Source organism: Phoenix dactylifera, chromosome 11 (assembly GCF_009389715.1).
Source record: "Phoenix dactylifera cultivar Barhee BC4 chromosome 11, palm_55x_up_171113_PBpolish2nd_filt_p, whole genome shotgun sequence".
Taxonomy (NCBI): Eukaryota; Viridiplantae; Streptophyta; class Magnoliopsida; order Arecales; family Arecaceae; genus Phoenix; species Phoenix dactylifera.
This window is the reverse complement of record NC_052402.1, coordinates 23,563,871-23,578,220: the sequence shown is the minus strand read 5'-3', so window position 1 is coordinate 23,578,220 and position 14,350 is coordinate 23,563,871. Positions and strand designations below refer to the sequence as shown.

Here is a 14,350-nt window from a genome sequence, read left to right as displayed (position 1 = left end):
TCATTAATGTGCACTGGTTAATAGTCATCTGGCCACTCAGAATCAAGGTTGGCTTAACCATCCCAAATTGGATAGTTCAAATCATACCAAATTGAACTGGTCAAGAGCCGGAACCATTTGAACAATTCGGATGATTAGGCCCTTAACAAAATCCCAATCCATCCTCTCTCTCTCTCTCTCTCTCTCTCTCTCTCTCTCTCACTCTTCCTCTCATTCTCTTCTTCTCCCTCTCCCCCTCTCTTTCATTGTTTCAGTACGTTCTAAAACTACACAGATAGATCCGTACTATACTAAATCAGTCGCCGGCTAGTATGACCCTTGATACCGGTTCGACAAATCTAGTTAAGGTATTGATGATTAAAAACATAGTGTGTTAAATACTTCAGAAGTTGATAAAGACTACTCATTCAAGACGAGGACATACGACTAATTGCAAGAAACCTCAGACATTTACCGCATGATTGTCCGCATAAAATTGACAGGCCACATGCCCATAACTGAACAACATATTATAACATTACAAAATTTTATTTAGCTGTCCTAGTGACAGAGAGACAGGGATGAGAGGGATTGACAAAGTAAGTCAAACTCCATCTTCAGCAAGAATCTAGCCAGCTATTGCTTGGGAGGTTTGGTGCCTAGGCAGTGGTGTATTAGCAAACTTCCATGAGCAACTAGTGAAGAGATCAATATCTCTCTCCCCACCAATCTCCTGAATTGGCACTGCAGCTGAAACTTCTTTGAGGTCTTCCTCAGATAGCTTCACTTTCAAAGAGCCAATATTAGCATCCAGATGCTTGATTTTTGTTGTACCTAATACAAAATTAAAAATGGAAACCAATATTAGATAATCATACAGCTAACAGTACAAAATCTAATTTATGACGTAGTTTTATAAAGAAACAATTATATATTAAGAAATTAATATATATTAAGATATATTAATATATATTAATTATATATTAAGGAATTAAGAAAAAGTAATTAGAAAGTTGTCCCTTTCTAGTGTATCTCTTTGAGTACAAATGTAGACTAACAAATGCCCATCAAAAGAGTTCTTTTTCACATACTCATTAAAAGTAATATGTCATGATACCCAATCTACAGTATATTATTCACTGATAAAGTATACAATGATCACGCTCATCTCTATTTATACTCCCTGTTTTGATCATTTTTAACCACCATGTGAGTAGGCATTATATCAATGCGCATACTAGATGTAAATATTTGCAGTTTCCACACTCCTAACCAAAGTCCACCGTACCGGTACCGGTCAGCGGCCGGACCGGTACGTACCAGTCCCGTATTGGTCCGTACCAGTTTCGTACTGGTTCTGTACCGGTACGGCAGTCATACCGGCCGGTTTTTCAATGAAAAGCTCTCGGTACCGGATCCCACGCTGATCCGGTACCAGTCCCTGCCCGGATCGGTTCGTACCGGCCTGTACGGGCCGGTATGCACCTTGCTCCTAATAAAGTTGTCGCATTCAAAAGAAGTAGAAGAAGAAGAAAAATTTTGTATGGTGGAGAGTCACCATCAAATTAATAGTATGGTAGAATGGTATTGTAATGGTTGGATTTAACAAATTTACTGCTTTTTTTTTTATTTTATACTCTGCTCTGAGTTTAAAAGGCCATTTCTTTTATTTGTCCATATAATGAGGTACTGTGGCACCCATTAGAAATCTAAATGATGCTCTAAAAAATGGTACTAAAAGAAATGAGATGGGGCATTCACCGGGGCCTAAAAAATTATTGAAGTCACCTAGGTTTTGGTTTACTCAGCATTGTGACATTTAAACCTTTGAAGGGTTTTAACCAGGACAAATGGGGTTCACAAGCAATCCATTAAAAAATGGGTGATGGGGACATCAGGAACATCGGAGCCCTTCGTCCAAATGATCCTGAGCCCCCGGATTAAGTCAGACCCGGATTGGGTCCATTTGAGTCCGAGTTATTTTCTTTTATTGCATCATTTGTTTTTGTTTTAGTCAAGTCAATTTGTTTCATTATTTTGTTATTAGACTGGTCAATTGGGTTTATGTAATTGAGTCAATATGTAAGGTCTATATAAAGACCACCCCTCTCATGTATGAGGAAATTGATGATTGAATGAAAAAATCCTAGTCTCTTTCTTGTTCTTCTTCTTCTTCCCCTTCCTCCTCTTCTCTTCTTTCTACGTCTCTATAACCTCTTCTTCCTTCTCCCTCCCTTGTTCTTCCTCCTTCTCCTCTTCCCTTGCAGTTGTGCTTCATCAATGGGTCTGGTCAGTTGCTTCTCCCTCTCCTTCTACTTAAATCTTCAATAGAGGTGAATTCTGCATCCCTGTCCGCCTCTTCCTTTTCATGTGATGGCACCACTTCTAAGTTGAATTGGGTGTTCAATTTTGAAAACAATCTGCGATTCCAAGATTTAAGAAATCTTGTCATGGTCTGATCACTTAAACCTAAGAGGTTAGATATTGCTTTCTTCCAAAGATGATTGTTGGAATTTCATCTGATAAGTAGCCCTTGTATCATGCTGATTGTACACAATTCTCAAAATTTATATACATTCAGGTTCTTCTAACTATACGAAACCTAACTAGTTTCTCTAATTAGACAATATGTTAATCATGGAAGATACTATGTATTGCTATTGATCCGATTGAGAGTAGTACCTTGTCCTAAAAATTTTAAGCTTTTAACTATCAGATTGGTGGATTTCAAGGAAAAAATGTGCTTCAGAGGTATGCGAGTAGTTGCCAGCAGTTCTATTGTGCATCAGATGGCCATAGAATTTAATATATAAACCTTTAGCATTTTCTATTTATCCCTGTTTAATCATGCTTCTGACATGTATTATGAAAATTGTTAATTGATGTTCCCTTCCAATCTTAGAAGCTATCAAAGCTGATGAAGAGGCAGGCTGTCTTTGGTTATAACCCAACCTTTTTTGTGTTCATCAATTTATGCTGAAACTTGTACCAGAATTTGACAATAGAACACCTGATCTTCATAATGTTGATCTGGCATCAGTTTATTTAATCCTCTCTTAATTACAAGCTCCAACAGTGAATGACTACAAAGATTATTTTAGTATTCCTCTTCTGAGAAGATATTTAGATATTCAACTCAACAAAAATCTTCTAAATTTTGTTTCTCTTATAAGATTATCCTTGACTGGCATTCATTTATTTTAGCTTCATTCATTGGAAAACAGGATATTGAATAGATCAGATTTACAAAATTAATTCATTTTTTCTAGCCATGGCATAAGCTCAAGAATATGTTACAAGTGCTACTTGATTTTTTTTTCATTAATTGCGAGCTCTGATCATTTGCATGCAAGCGTCGGCAAAAAAGAAAAGCTCCAGCCTCTGAGGAAAGAGTGGGAAAAAAAATTACCAGGGATAGGTACCACATCTTCTCCCTGATGGAGGAGCCAAGCCAGGGCTAGTTGAGGAGGAGTGCACCCATACTTAGAAGCCAGTTTTGCTACACGCATGTACACGATCTTGTTTTTGTCTGCATTCTCACCATTAAACCTTGGATTCAGGGCCTATCACAATCAAATTAAGACATAGTTCATAAAGCAGTATTATAATATGAATGAAACACTAAAATGAGTTTCTTTTAGCCATATGCGTGCCATGTCCATACCAGTATGCTTCCTTCAGGCAATCCTTCTGTATTTGCTCTCCCAGCAAAAAAACCATGACCAAGAGGGCTGTACGCAATTATTCCAATACCTAGTTCTCTGCATTATAATGCAGACATGGTTTTGAAAAATGGTTTAGGAAAAATTCTTAGGAACATATAAAGGGTAGTTTGTCTACAATCAACCTCTTTCACGGGTAATATATACAATGTCTGTTTTTTCAACTATGTAATCTTATAAAAGCAAGCATAGCTATGTAATCTTATAAAAGCAAGCATTAGCTATATTTATTATCAGTTAACTTGGTTTGTTAGCCTGTCCAGAGAGAGAGAGAGAAGCACTAGTTCATGAATGGCAACATAGTAGAGTTCAATTGAACAAACTTGCAAAGAGGGATTATCTCATCCTCAATGTCACGAGTCCACAAAGACCACTCCATTTGCACTGCAGTGATGGGATGAACAGCATGAGCACGTCTTATGGTGTCCGGACTGGCCTCACACAAACCAATGTACTTGATCTTCCCTTCCTCGACTAACTTCTTTAGTTCACCCATCTGCCTCATTAAAGTTTTTCTTAATACCATCAGTCATCAGAACTACGATGAATCTTAGGAAAGCCCTGTGAATTGTATTTGGTACTTACAGTTTCTTCTATAGGAACTGTAGTGTCTACACGGTGTGGGAAGTACAAATCAATGTAGTCAACACCAAGGCGCTGCAGACTGCCTTCACAACATTTCCGTGCGTACTCTGGTGCACCATTGATTAGCAGCTGCCCATCTTTAAAACCAGCTATGCCAAACTTGCTTGCTATCTGGACTTTTTCTCGAGGTAGGTGCTTCAAAGCCTACAAATTAAGAAAGTTCTAACTGAAGAGAACTATGATAAGAAAAGAATAACTATAATCTTAGCTGAATTATCAAACACTGTTCAATTATTTGAAAACAACAAAAACACAGCATTAATGAGACTATGCAAAAGAGAGTTTGCATAGGGAAGGTAAATTATGTTTTCCGTGTATAAGTTTATTCTCTTTTTATTCTAATAATAGTTGCACATGTATCTAGTAAACACATTCTGCAAATGCCTTCTCTTTAAGGTCATATTCGTTTGACAGGAATTAGGAGGTGAGAATGGGTATCATATTTTTATCCTGCCTATTCCCATGATTGGCAACTCATTTACACATGGGAATGTTGATTCATATAGGTATTGGATTCCCATAAAATGGGATAAAACCATACCAAAAGGGGGCTTGGTTTTCATTTTCCTTAGACCTGGATATGTGCCTAAGTAACAATGGAAAGAGATCTGTTATATATTATATTATTAATATGGACTATTTTGTAAGTATATATGATAATAATTCATTTTCTATTAAATGAGTCAGGAACAAGTTATACCTTGTGCAACTTTTATATAGTTACACCTTTTTTGAATTAGACTATGAGAATTCATCATCAATGATCCCATCAAAGGTTGGCAGAACCCTTTCGAACCGGACGGTTTCGGCTGTTCTAAGTTGTCCCAGCAACTCACCGAGACAGTTCTAGCAACGAAAATAAAAATCGTTGCCGGAGGCGGAGAAGAAGGAAAGAGAGGAAAAGAGAGAGCAAGCGAAGGAGGGAGGGAGAGGGAGAGGGAGAGGGAGGGAGGCCGGTGGAGGGCCAACGGAGGCCGTTGTCGGCGCAGCAGGCGGAGGCCACGGCTGTTTTTCTGTTTCGTTCGAAGTAGGAGTTCGGCCGCTAAAAAAATTTGCAATTTTTAAGTAAAGTCGGCAAATCACTTGCCAACTTCATTTAAAAATCATATTTTTTTTAATTTTGTAATTTTTAAGTAAAGTCGACAAGCGATTTGTCGACTTCACTTAAAAATTACGAATTTTTTTAGCAGTCGGACCCCTATTTTGAAGAAAATAGGAAAACGGTCGCAGCCTCCACTGCTGCCCAGCCGCAGGCCTCCGCCACCCTCCGTCGGCCTCCCTCTCTCTCTGCCTTCTCTCTCTCTTTTTCTCTTCCGATCGTCCTCTCCCCCGCCTCTTCTACTGTGTTGATACGGGCCCGGTATGGCATAGTGCAGGCCTGTATCGACTCGTCCCATCAGACAACCGACACCAGTTCCACCGACATTGATCCCAACTATTGGATGTGATATACTATCTCTAAACTACTTACACACCAAAATCATGTGATTTGAAAATTTCTAGTCTCTGCATCAAGTGGTAAAAAAACATGTATTAGTTCGTAATATTTAAATTGTTCAATTTTTGACTACTTGATGCATAGAATAAGGGTTTCCAAATCACATATTTTTTTGTGTATAAGTAGTTTAAAAGTAGTAGATCGCATCCAACAGCTTGGATTATCAATGTGGGATCCTATTGTCCATTCACAAAAAGTATTTCTTTATAAAAGGTGTAGCTTGAACCTGACCCATTTAATAGATAATGAATTATAATCTCATATATATATATATAATATATATATGCATATCATATGTATACACATATAGCCAATAAATAATACTACTAATATAATATGTAACAAAACTCTTTTTGTTGTTATTCAGGCATATAAATGACCTAAGAGTCATCTCTTTTCTAAAAGAAAATGAGAGACTGGTCTCTAAAAGAAAAAAAAAAGAAGATTAGACTCGTGTACCTTGAGCATAGACTTTATTTACGAGTTATCACTCCTAACATTGTAATTCCCAAACATTGGCATTGCCAGTATGTTCCAATATCTCAAAACTATAAATCATCAACTCTATCTCACAACGTTGATTTCAATAGTATATACTTTTTCACCAATACCAATAAGGCTACTCACCCAGAAAGGTCATATTAGTAGCCAAAATGGTTCGCATCTAAGTAATAGGTTTAGTTCGTTGGTTTCATTGGCAAAGCGCACTATCAAGGGGCAACCTATAGTCACTCTAACTCTGATCTGCAATCCTCATTCAATAGATTTAAGAACTAAGGTCATATTAATCAGAATACTACTGTTAGGTGAATTATAGTACTTCACACTAATCAGTCAGCGAACCAACACCTTTTTTAAGCCCCAGGAGATAAACACAGACCTTTCCGATGAGGATTTCATTGTCTCCATTGGCATAGGCATCAGAAGTGTCGAAGAAGGTTACCCCCTTATTGAAGGCATCTATGGTGAGGGAGACAGCTTCTTCATGAGGAAGGGGATTGTTGAATATCCCAGAGAGTCCTGAGCACCCAAAGCCTACCTTGGAAATCTGTCAGACGAAGCTTCAGAATTAGCAGAGTATCAGAGTCGATCAAGTATTGAGATTAATAAGGATCATAGCAAATAAATTAGCATAGTACCTTGTTTTTATATACTTGTTTATTATATTGGCATTCTGATATTATACTCAGTTAAGTACGTGGAGTACTGCACCTTTTTGATTGTTAGGACTTGTGAATATTTACAATCTTATCTGAAGCATTTTCTCAAGCAAGTCATGCGTATTGATATCATAAAAACTAACATGAGTCAAGCAACAACAACCGAAAATAGCAACATAAATGACACCAAAAAGTAACCTCAGTTAAAAACAAAGGGCATCTAATAATTAAACTGAAAATAAATTACTAATAGTTTGATTTTCCAAGAAAAATGCTAATAGTAACTTGGCAAAAATAATCATTTGATACTACTAAAAGAAGAATTAGAAACATATTGAACATAGCTGCTGTTCCATGAAATGGATGAAATAATTGCTACATTAAACAAGAACATAAAAACAAGAAGTAAGAATGTCACTAGAGAAAGAAAATTAAAAGACATATACACAAGAAAGAGAGAAAATGTTTTTCTTTCTAGAGAAAAATCATACATGCTCATAATTTTGGGCCGACTTATACGTAGTAAAACCGGCATATTTGTTGCTCAAAAGAACAAAAGAAAAGAAAAGAAAAATATACATTTTTCACATGAGAAACATATTAGTTAAGAAACTAGAATTCAAACACAACTCATGCTGCTTCACTTAGCTAAGAGGAATGTTAATTACCAAGCTTTAACCATGGAAACGGGGCCTTACCTCAAGTCCTTGTCTTCCAATCTTGACCCTTGGAACCCGGAACTCTTCCTTGCTCTCCATACTTGGATGATCTTATCTAATTAGTACCAAAACGGTGAGCAACTAGAAACTAGGAGTGCGCTTCAGTATGCATACCTGCAGTCTCATATATAAGCAAAGAGCCTCGGCTCCATGGAGGTTTAGGAATTAGGAGTTTGGTGGGTAGTTGGGCTTGTGGCCACTGGAGTTGGGTTCGCTGTGGCTTTTGGGTTTGAAAGTATGGTGACCGGAAGTTGGCACAACAACCACTGGCTCTGGCCTTTCTTAGTAGACATCTAATTATGTTCCAAGGTTTCTAACTTTGGAATTTTATCATTTGGAAGTCCAATTAAATGATAATATAGGAACATCAATTGACTAAAAGATTGTCCTCAATCAACTCAACATAGTTCCGAGATGGTATAATTTTAAAATAAAAAAATAAATCATTAATTTTCGAAAAAATGTATATAGAAGCTTATGCGATTGGAATTATTAGTTTATGGCTAAGTTGCCTGTTTTTTTTTTCTTTTTTTCTAAAACGATGATTCACACAGTTATAGTACGGATACATCTAAAAAGTCAGAGAACAATAAGTTACTATAACAGATGAAATGAATACTAATCAGTTTACCTATCTTTGTGCATTGCACCAATTGCCACATATAATTGATGAAATGGATGATAAGTGGATGGGTAACACAAGTGTGATACATGCGGGCACAAAATATAGGCCGAAACAAAGAAAGAAATTATTATAAATTCATGCGATTTTTGTCAATAAGTGACATTCTGCAAATAGAGACTCTTAATAGGGTCCTTGGATTTAAAAGGTGCACGTAATTGTAAAAGAGCTAATGCTCCTCCAAAGCGGCTTGCAAATAAGGGAGCACCGGCCATATTGCTCAAAATTGTCCAAGGATATATTTATGGTTGGGCGTGCTTATGGATCAGGTGGACCAAAATTTGGTTGGAACCTCGTCATAAAATAATTCAGGCCTATGGATGGGATTTGGTCTCATTCTACTCGGCTCGTACGTTGTATCATATTGAACTAAATGATGCAACTATTGAAAACGTACTATATCATGCCAGTTTTGGTACCAATTTTCAATATGAAAGACGTACCAACCTGATCTTGTGCCATACCGTACCAGTATAATAATAGTGTGGTATCAATATGGAATATTATTGGCTTGTATTTTAGTCGAACACTTTGCAGGCTATTGCTTGGTGTGGCAGGAAAAAGCTTTGACTACCGAGCACAATAGAATATGTTCAAGTCCTGGAGCAGCTACCACATATAAAAACTGCTAAAGATTAAATTAGTCCCCAGTATGACTCTGAATTGTCAGGGGCATAACTTGGTAATAGCTTTATTTTTATTTTTATTTTTATTTCAATTGGATGCTTTCTTACATGTCAAGTGAAAAGGATTGTATTATAGTCAAAGCAATAGAATCACAATAACTTGGAGCCAACCTGACCCAATGTAGCGAAGTACTCATTGTCCAAGTGAGATTAAATGCCTTTCCCGATAACTTGGAGCCAACCTGACCCAATATTCTCACACAGGTTGGCGGGGGATGAACGATGTGACATAGACCGTCTAGAAATATCCCAATATATAATTCATGGATTGGTGATGGCAGACGGTAGGACACAAAGTTTGATAAAAGGGATAACTTGATTCATGAGATCATGCAGAGTTGGGATCCTCCATGGCGTGCATTTTGCACCACAGAATAGATATCCTTCATTTTATCTATATAAGAGAGAGCAGCTCTCTTTCATCTTGCAATATATTGCACGTTGTACTGAATATGACTTGTTCAATATTCTAAAATGAAAGAGAGCTGTCCATCTTCGAAATAGGTGACATGGTGCCTATCTAGGACTGCACAGCTCTCTACCTTGCAGAACGTGCACCGCAGACCAAGAGCATGTGTGACATTATCCATTTAGTTTATTTCATATGACATTTTCATTTGAGTCTAACACAACTAGGATATTATATTCTATCGATCGATTAAATCTTTCGAGTAGCTCGGACGCCTCTATGACATACTTCGTCACTAGCTGAAGACAATGCCATGGTTTCGATGCGTTGCTCGATGACAAGTAGAGAAAAAGGGAGTGCCTTAAAAATATGTCAACCGCTTGAATGCGGTGACTTGGATTAGTCTGTCGCAATATCAGCAATGAAGAATGGTTTAAGACCATCCCATTTCCTTTTCCCTTTAGAAAGTGTTTTCCTGTGAACTTCGCCGAGATGTTGTCATGAGCTGAAATGTATGCCAATATGTAGCAAACCATAGTCTCCCATCGTGAGCCAGCTAGGGATAACCTGACCGAGGAGGCAAGAGGAGATGTGAAGAGCGAGGTACGCTGAGGAGAACTTCACCTCATCAAGAAAAGAGTTCACGTCGGTCCAGAAGTCCTCCTTGAAAATTTGAGGTATACTCCTCTCACCGAGGACTCAGATCCTCATGGGTATTGAAGGCTGAGGCTTCCTACAGCCTCCGCATCAAATAAAGGCATCGACGAACAAAAGAGATAAGAAGAAGTAATGCAGATTCCACTGAGACCACACACATGATATTGAGGAGTGCATCTAGCTCAAGAACGAGATTGAAGCACTCATTTGATGTGGACAGCTGGATCGGTATGTGCATGCTCGGCGTGATCAAAAAGAGCCTGCCTCAGATCAGCGACCCCTGGAGCTGATTGATAACTGCCCGACAATAGGGGTTATCAACACGATTATTGGTGGTACTTCCAAGATTTCAAGCATCTCAGACAACCGAGCCCCATAGGAAGCCGAAGCTGCTCCAAAGAGAAAGTGCATAGGAGAGATGCCATCTCTTTCTCTGACATTGACCTGAAAGGATTACAGACTTCTCATGATGATGCTGTGGTTATTTCTCTTATAATCTGTCATGCCCCGAGCCCAGAATGCGACAAACGTCGAACGCCCGCACAGCGGACCGTACAGGCATGCAAGGCAGCCAATCATATCAAAGCAATCACAAATGCTTAAAATTGACTTAAATATTAATTTATTCAAAGCGATCTTACAAAGTTTTAAAATATCATATATCAACATAAATCAAATTTTCTAGCTAGGCTAACTAAAATTTTAATAATTAAGCAAAATCTTTCAAATCTAGCGCACTTTCCAATCATGTGCGATCAAGCCTCTAGATCTAAAAAACAAACAAAATATGATAATGAGCTACACTGGCCCAAGTAAGTAACGTAATATCCCAAAGTAGGGTCAAAGCATACTAGATATTTGATCAAAATACAAAATAATGACCAAAAATTAAATCACAAATAAACATATTTTTTTTTGAAACTTATTATCATTTTTACAAAAACTCTGATATCAGAATCTCAACATCAACAGGCTACAGCCATGTAACCCAGTAGCATGGGACGCACAAAGTACCAAAAACTACTATTGTTAACCACCGGTGGCAACGGTGTTCAAAAACCACTATTCTAATCACTGGTAGCAACGATGTCCAAAAATTACTATTCTAATAATCGATGGCAATGGTGTCTAAAAACCACTATTCTAATCACCGGTGGCAACAATGTCGAAAACTAGTTTCTCGCAGATATAGGTCGACAGGACAAACAAATAATCTCCATTGGCGAAGCTAGAATAGATCATAGCCATGCTGAGAATATATATATATACACAAAATAAATTTTTCATAATTTTCCCACTGACATTTTTCATATTTCATAGCATATAGCATAATTTTAAAACGATTATTAACATGCCTAACCTGTTTAACTAAATATTAAAACATAAAATCAAATTTAATCAATTAATAAATTATTTTGCCAAATAATTTGAAAAACACACCATGAAGCATTAGGTTATTTACCTCTTCTCGCTTTATATCCTATTTCAGGTAGGCAGATCAAGATTACCTGTTTAAATATTATTAAAATATAGTTAATTTTTTTGTTATTTTAGAGCTAAATAAAACCAAAAAAAATAATTGGACACGGCCCCCACAGGGCCAGAGTTGCCCATAATGGGCACGGCCCAATAGGGCCCATGGTCGGCCCGCAATGGATATGGCCCAATAGGGCCCAATGGTCGGCCCATATGGCCCAAAAGGGCGCTGAATTGGGCCCAAGTTTGGCCCATACTGGGCTTGGCCCAATGGGGCCCAACGTAGCTGAATTGGGCTCAAGTTTGACCTACAATGGGCATGACCTAACAGGACCCAAAGTGTTTGAACTATGCCCAACTTGGGCCCACAATGGTACGACCCAACTGGGCCCAACACGGCTGAATTGGTCCCAGGTTCGGCCCACAATGGGTACGGCCCAACTAAGCCCCAACATGGTTGAGCTAGGCCCAAGGTTGACCCAGTTCGGGCCATGATGGGCCTCTTCTTCCCAAGACTTCCATGAACCGGGAAGAAGGAAACTGGGAGGAGGAAGGAGCCCGCGAGGTGGCTGGCCTAGGTGGCAGAGGCCGTCGTCCGATCAATGGCCAGCCGACCGTAGTAGCGGCCGGTGGCCACTGCAGTGACCGACGTGAAGAAGAGACCGAGAGTGGTCTCAGTTTTGGGGCTAAAATAGAGAAAGAAATCAAGGCTATTTTGGCAACAGATCGAAGGCATGGAGAAGAACTCATCGGCGAGTGGTGGAGAGGGAGATCTCGGCCGCAGCTGCTTAATCCGGCAATCCTGGGGTGGCAGCGACGGTGCTTGAAACCGAGAGGGTGGATCTCGGAACAGAGTATTCGAAAGAAACAGAGAGGGAGAAGGAAAAGAGAGCTCGATGGAGCTCAAAGGCAGTGGCCGGAGGTGAGGAAGGAGGAGGGGGAAAAGGAGGAGAAGGCTCGAGGGTGGGTCGGAGTAGATTGATCTCTAGGAGGAGGGATTTTTATTGACTTACTTTGAACGGCTCACCGCCGCGATTGCTGCGGCAGTTGAGCGTAATTAGCAGCTGCTCGTGCGGGCCGCGGAGCGGCCACGGAACAGTCGCAGGGCAGCCGCAGAATGCCCATGACACCTCCGCTCCCGTTGTGCTAGGAGAAGCCGGAGAGGATCACGATTGCGATCCTCTGCTCTAGCTCCTTCCAAAAGAGGTTTGGGCTGAAGTCAGCTGGGGCTGGAGCTCCTTCCAATAACGTTCATTGTATCCCAAGTTTATTCTTAATGAAGATATTCTTGTTATATTTCTATATTTCATATCGATCAACTATAACTAATATGTCCAACTCAGATAAGATTAGGGATATCCCAAGAATGCTTGGGCCTTGACCTAAGACCTCTGAGGTCAAGGAGAGCTCAACAAAGAAACCAGTTAGTCTCATGGAGACACCTTGGACACGTCCGAGGCCTCCATAAGCCATGCTCACTCAGAATTTGATCTAGCGACGAAACTCCGAAATCTCATATAATAATAACCAAGGTTGGCTGGGGATCCTCGCCGATTGTCTGATCGAAAATTAAGCCTAAGAAGAGGCATCAAAAGAAAGAAGTTCGGTACAATAAATTGAACTCAAACAAGATAAACAGTTCAAACCGAATTCAAATACTTAGAGAAATTTCCATTTTTCATTACTTGGAGGAGTTTGTACAAAAATCCCAAAATACCGAAGCCAAAACAAGTATACAATGACCTCGACAAATCTGAGTGAAAACAAAACAAAAAGAAAAAAAACTTCACTCCTCGTCATCGCCATCCTCATCCTCGTCGTCCCCCTCATAGTTGAGGTTGATATGAAGGCTGCTGAAATCCATCTCCAGATAAAGTCGACAGGACTTGATCTTGGCAGTCTTTGAAGCCTTTCGCAAAGGCATCGGTGGCATTCTCAATGGACTCCGCCTTTTATTATTCGAAGGCGAGGAACTCCTCAACTACCCAAATGGCCCTCTTATTAGTCCTACTGGCCATCTCCTTGGCCTCGGCAGCCTCCTGCTTAAATCATCCCTCGACTTTCGCCTCGATCTCGGCAACTTTCTACTCGGGAGTTTCCATTTTGTCTCAATGTTCGGGACATGATGCCTAAGCGTCATAACTGCCTCATAACATATAATAAACCTCATGCTACAGAAAGAAATGATCAATATCTAATGTAAAACACTTTGTAAAATATTAGTATAGAAACTTACTCGATCGAGGTAAGTGTCTCATCAATTAAGTCATTGACATGGACAGATCTTACAATACTTTTATTGGCCTGCAGCTAAGTAGCACGAACTATGTCTCTAGCTACCCGAGGAGATGACAAAGCCGAGTTGGAAGCTTAACTGACCACCCTGGGATGTAGAACTTGGGAGGCAGCATGACCCGAAGAGCTCGATGTTGAGGACGGAGTTGCGAAGTTGTGCTCTAGTGGCGCTGATGAACTTGGACCAGCTTGGGCTGAGGTAGTAGCATCGGCATGAATGCTGGACAATGCAGTTAGAGTGGCGGTGGATGGCTGGACAAGGACAATCCCTTCTGGGAGGAGCCAACTTGATGGGTGACATGATCTTGACCTCGGGGTCAAGCCTCCACACTTGCTGTCTGAGGTTCCGGCACCTTGGGAATACAGACCTAGACAAAGAGGCCTCAGCATGGCCTTGGAAGGATCAAAGTAGATCCTCTCTT

General features: G+C 39.6%; 1 protein-coding gene across 2 annotated transcripts; it reads right to left on the bottom strand.

The window, feature by feature from the left end:
* Positions 1–389: 389 nt before the first annotated feature.
* LOC103716356 (perakine reductase-like) lies at positions 390–7,841 on the bottom strand. 2 transcript variants are annotated; one of them, XM_008804319.4, is made up of 7 exons: positions 7,703–7,841; positions 6,725–6,892; positions 4,287–4,490; positions 4,025–4,197; positions 3,644–3,740; positions 3,389–3,542; positions 390–813 (listed from the first exon to the last, which is right to left on the bottom strand). In XM_008804319.4, the coding sequence occupies exons 1-7, from the start codon at positions 7,760–7,762 to the stop codon at positions 608–610; spliced, it is 1,062 nt and encodes a 353-aa protein (XP_008802541.1). In that variant the 5' UTR covers positions 7,763–7,841; the 3' UTR covers positions 390–607. The 2 variants fall into 2 exon arrangements, with proteins under 2 accessions (XP_008802541.1, XP_038987846.1); XM_039131918.1 differs by lacking the exon at positions 390–813 and adding an exon at positions 2,245–2,399.
* Positions 7,842–14,350: the final 6,509 nt, after the last annotated feature.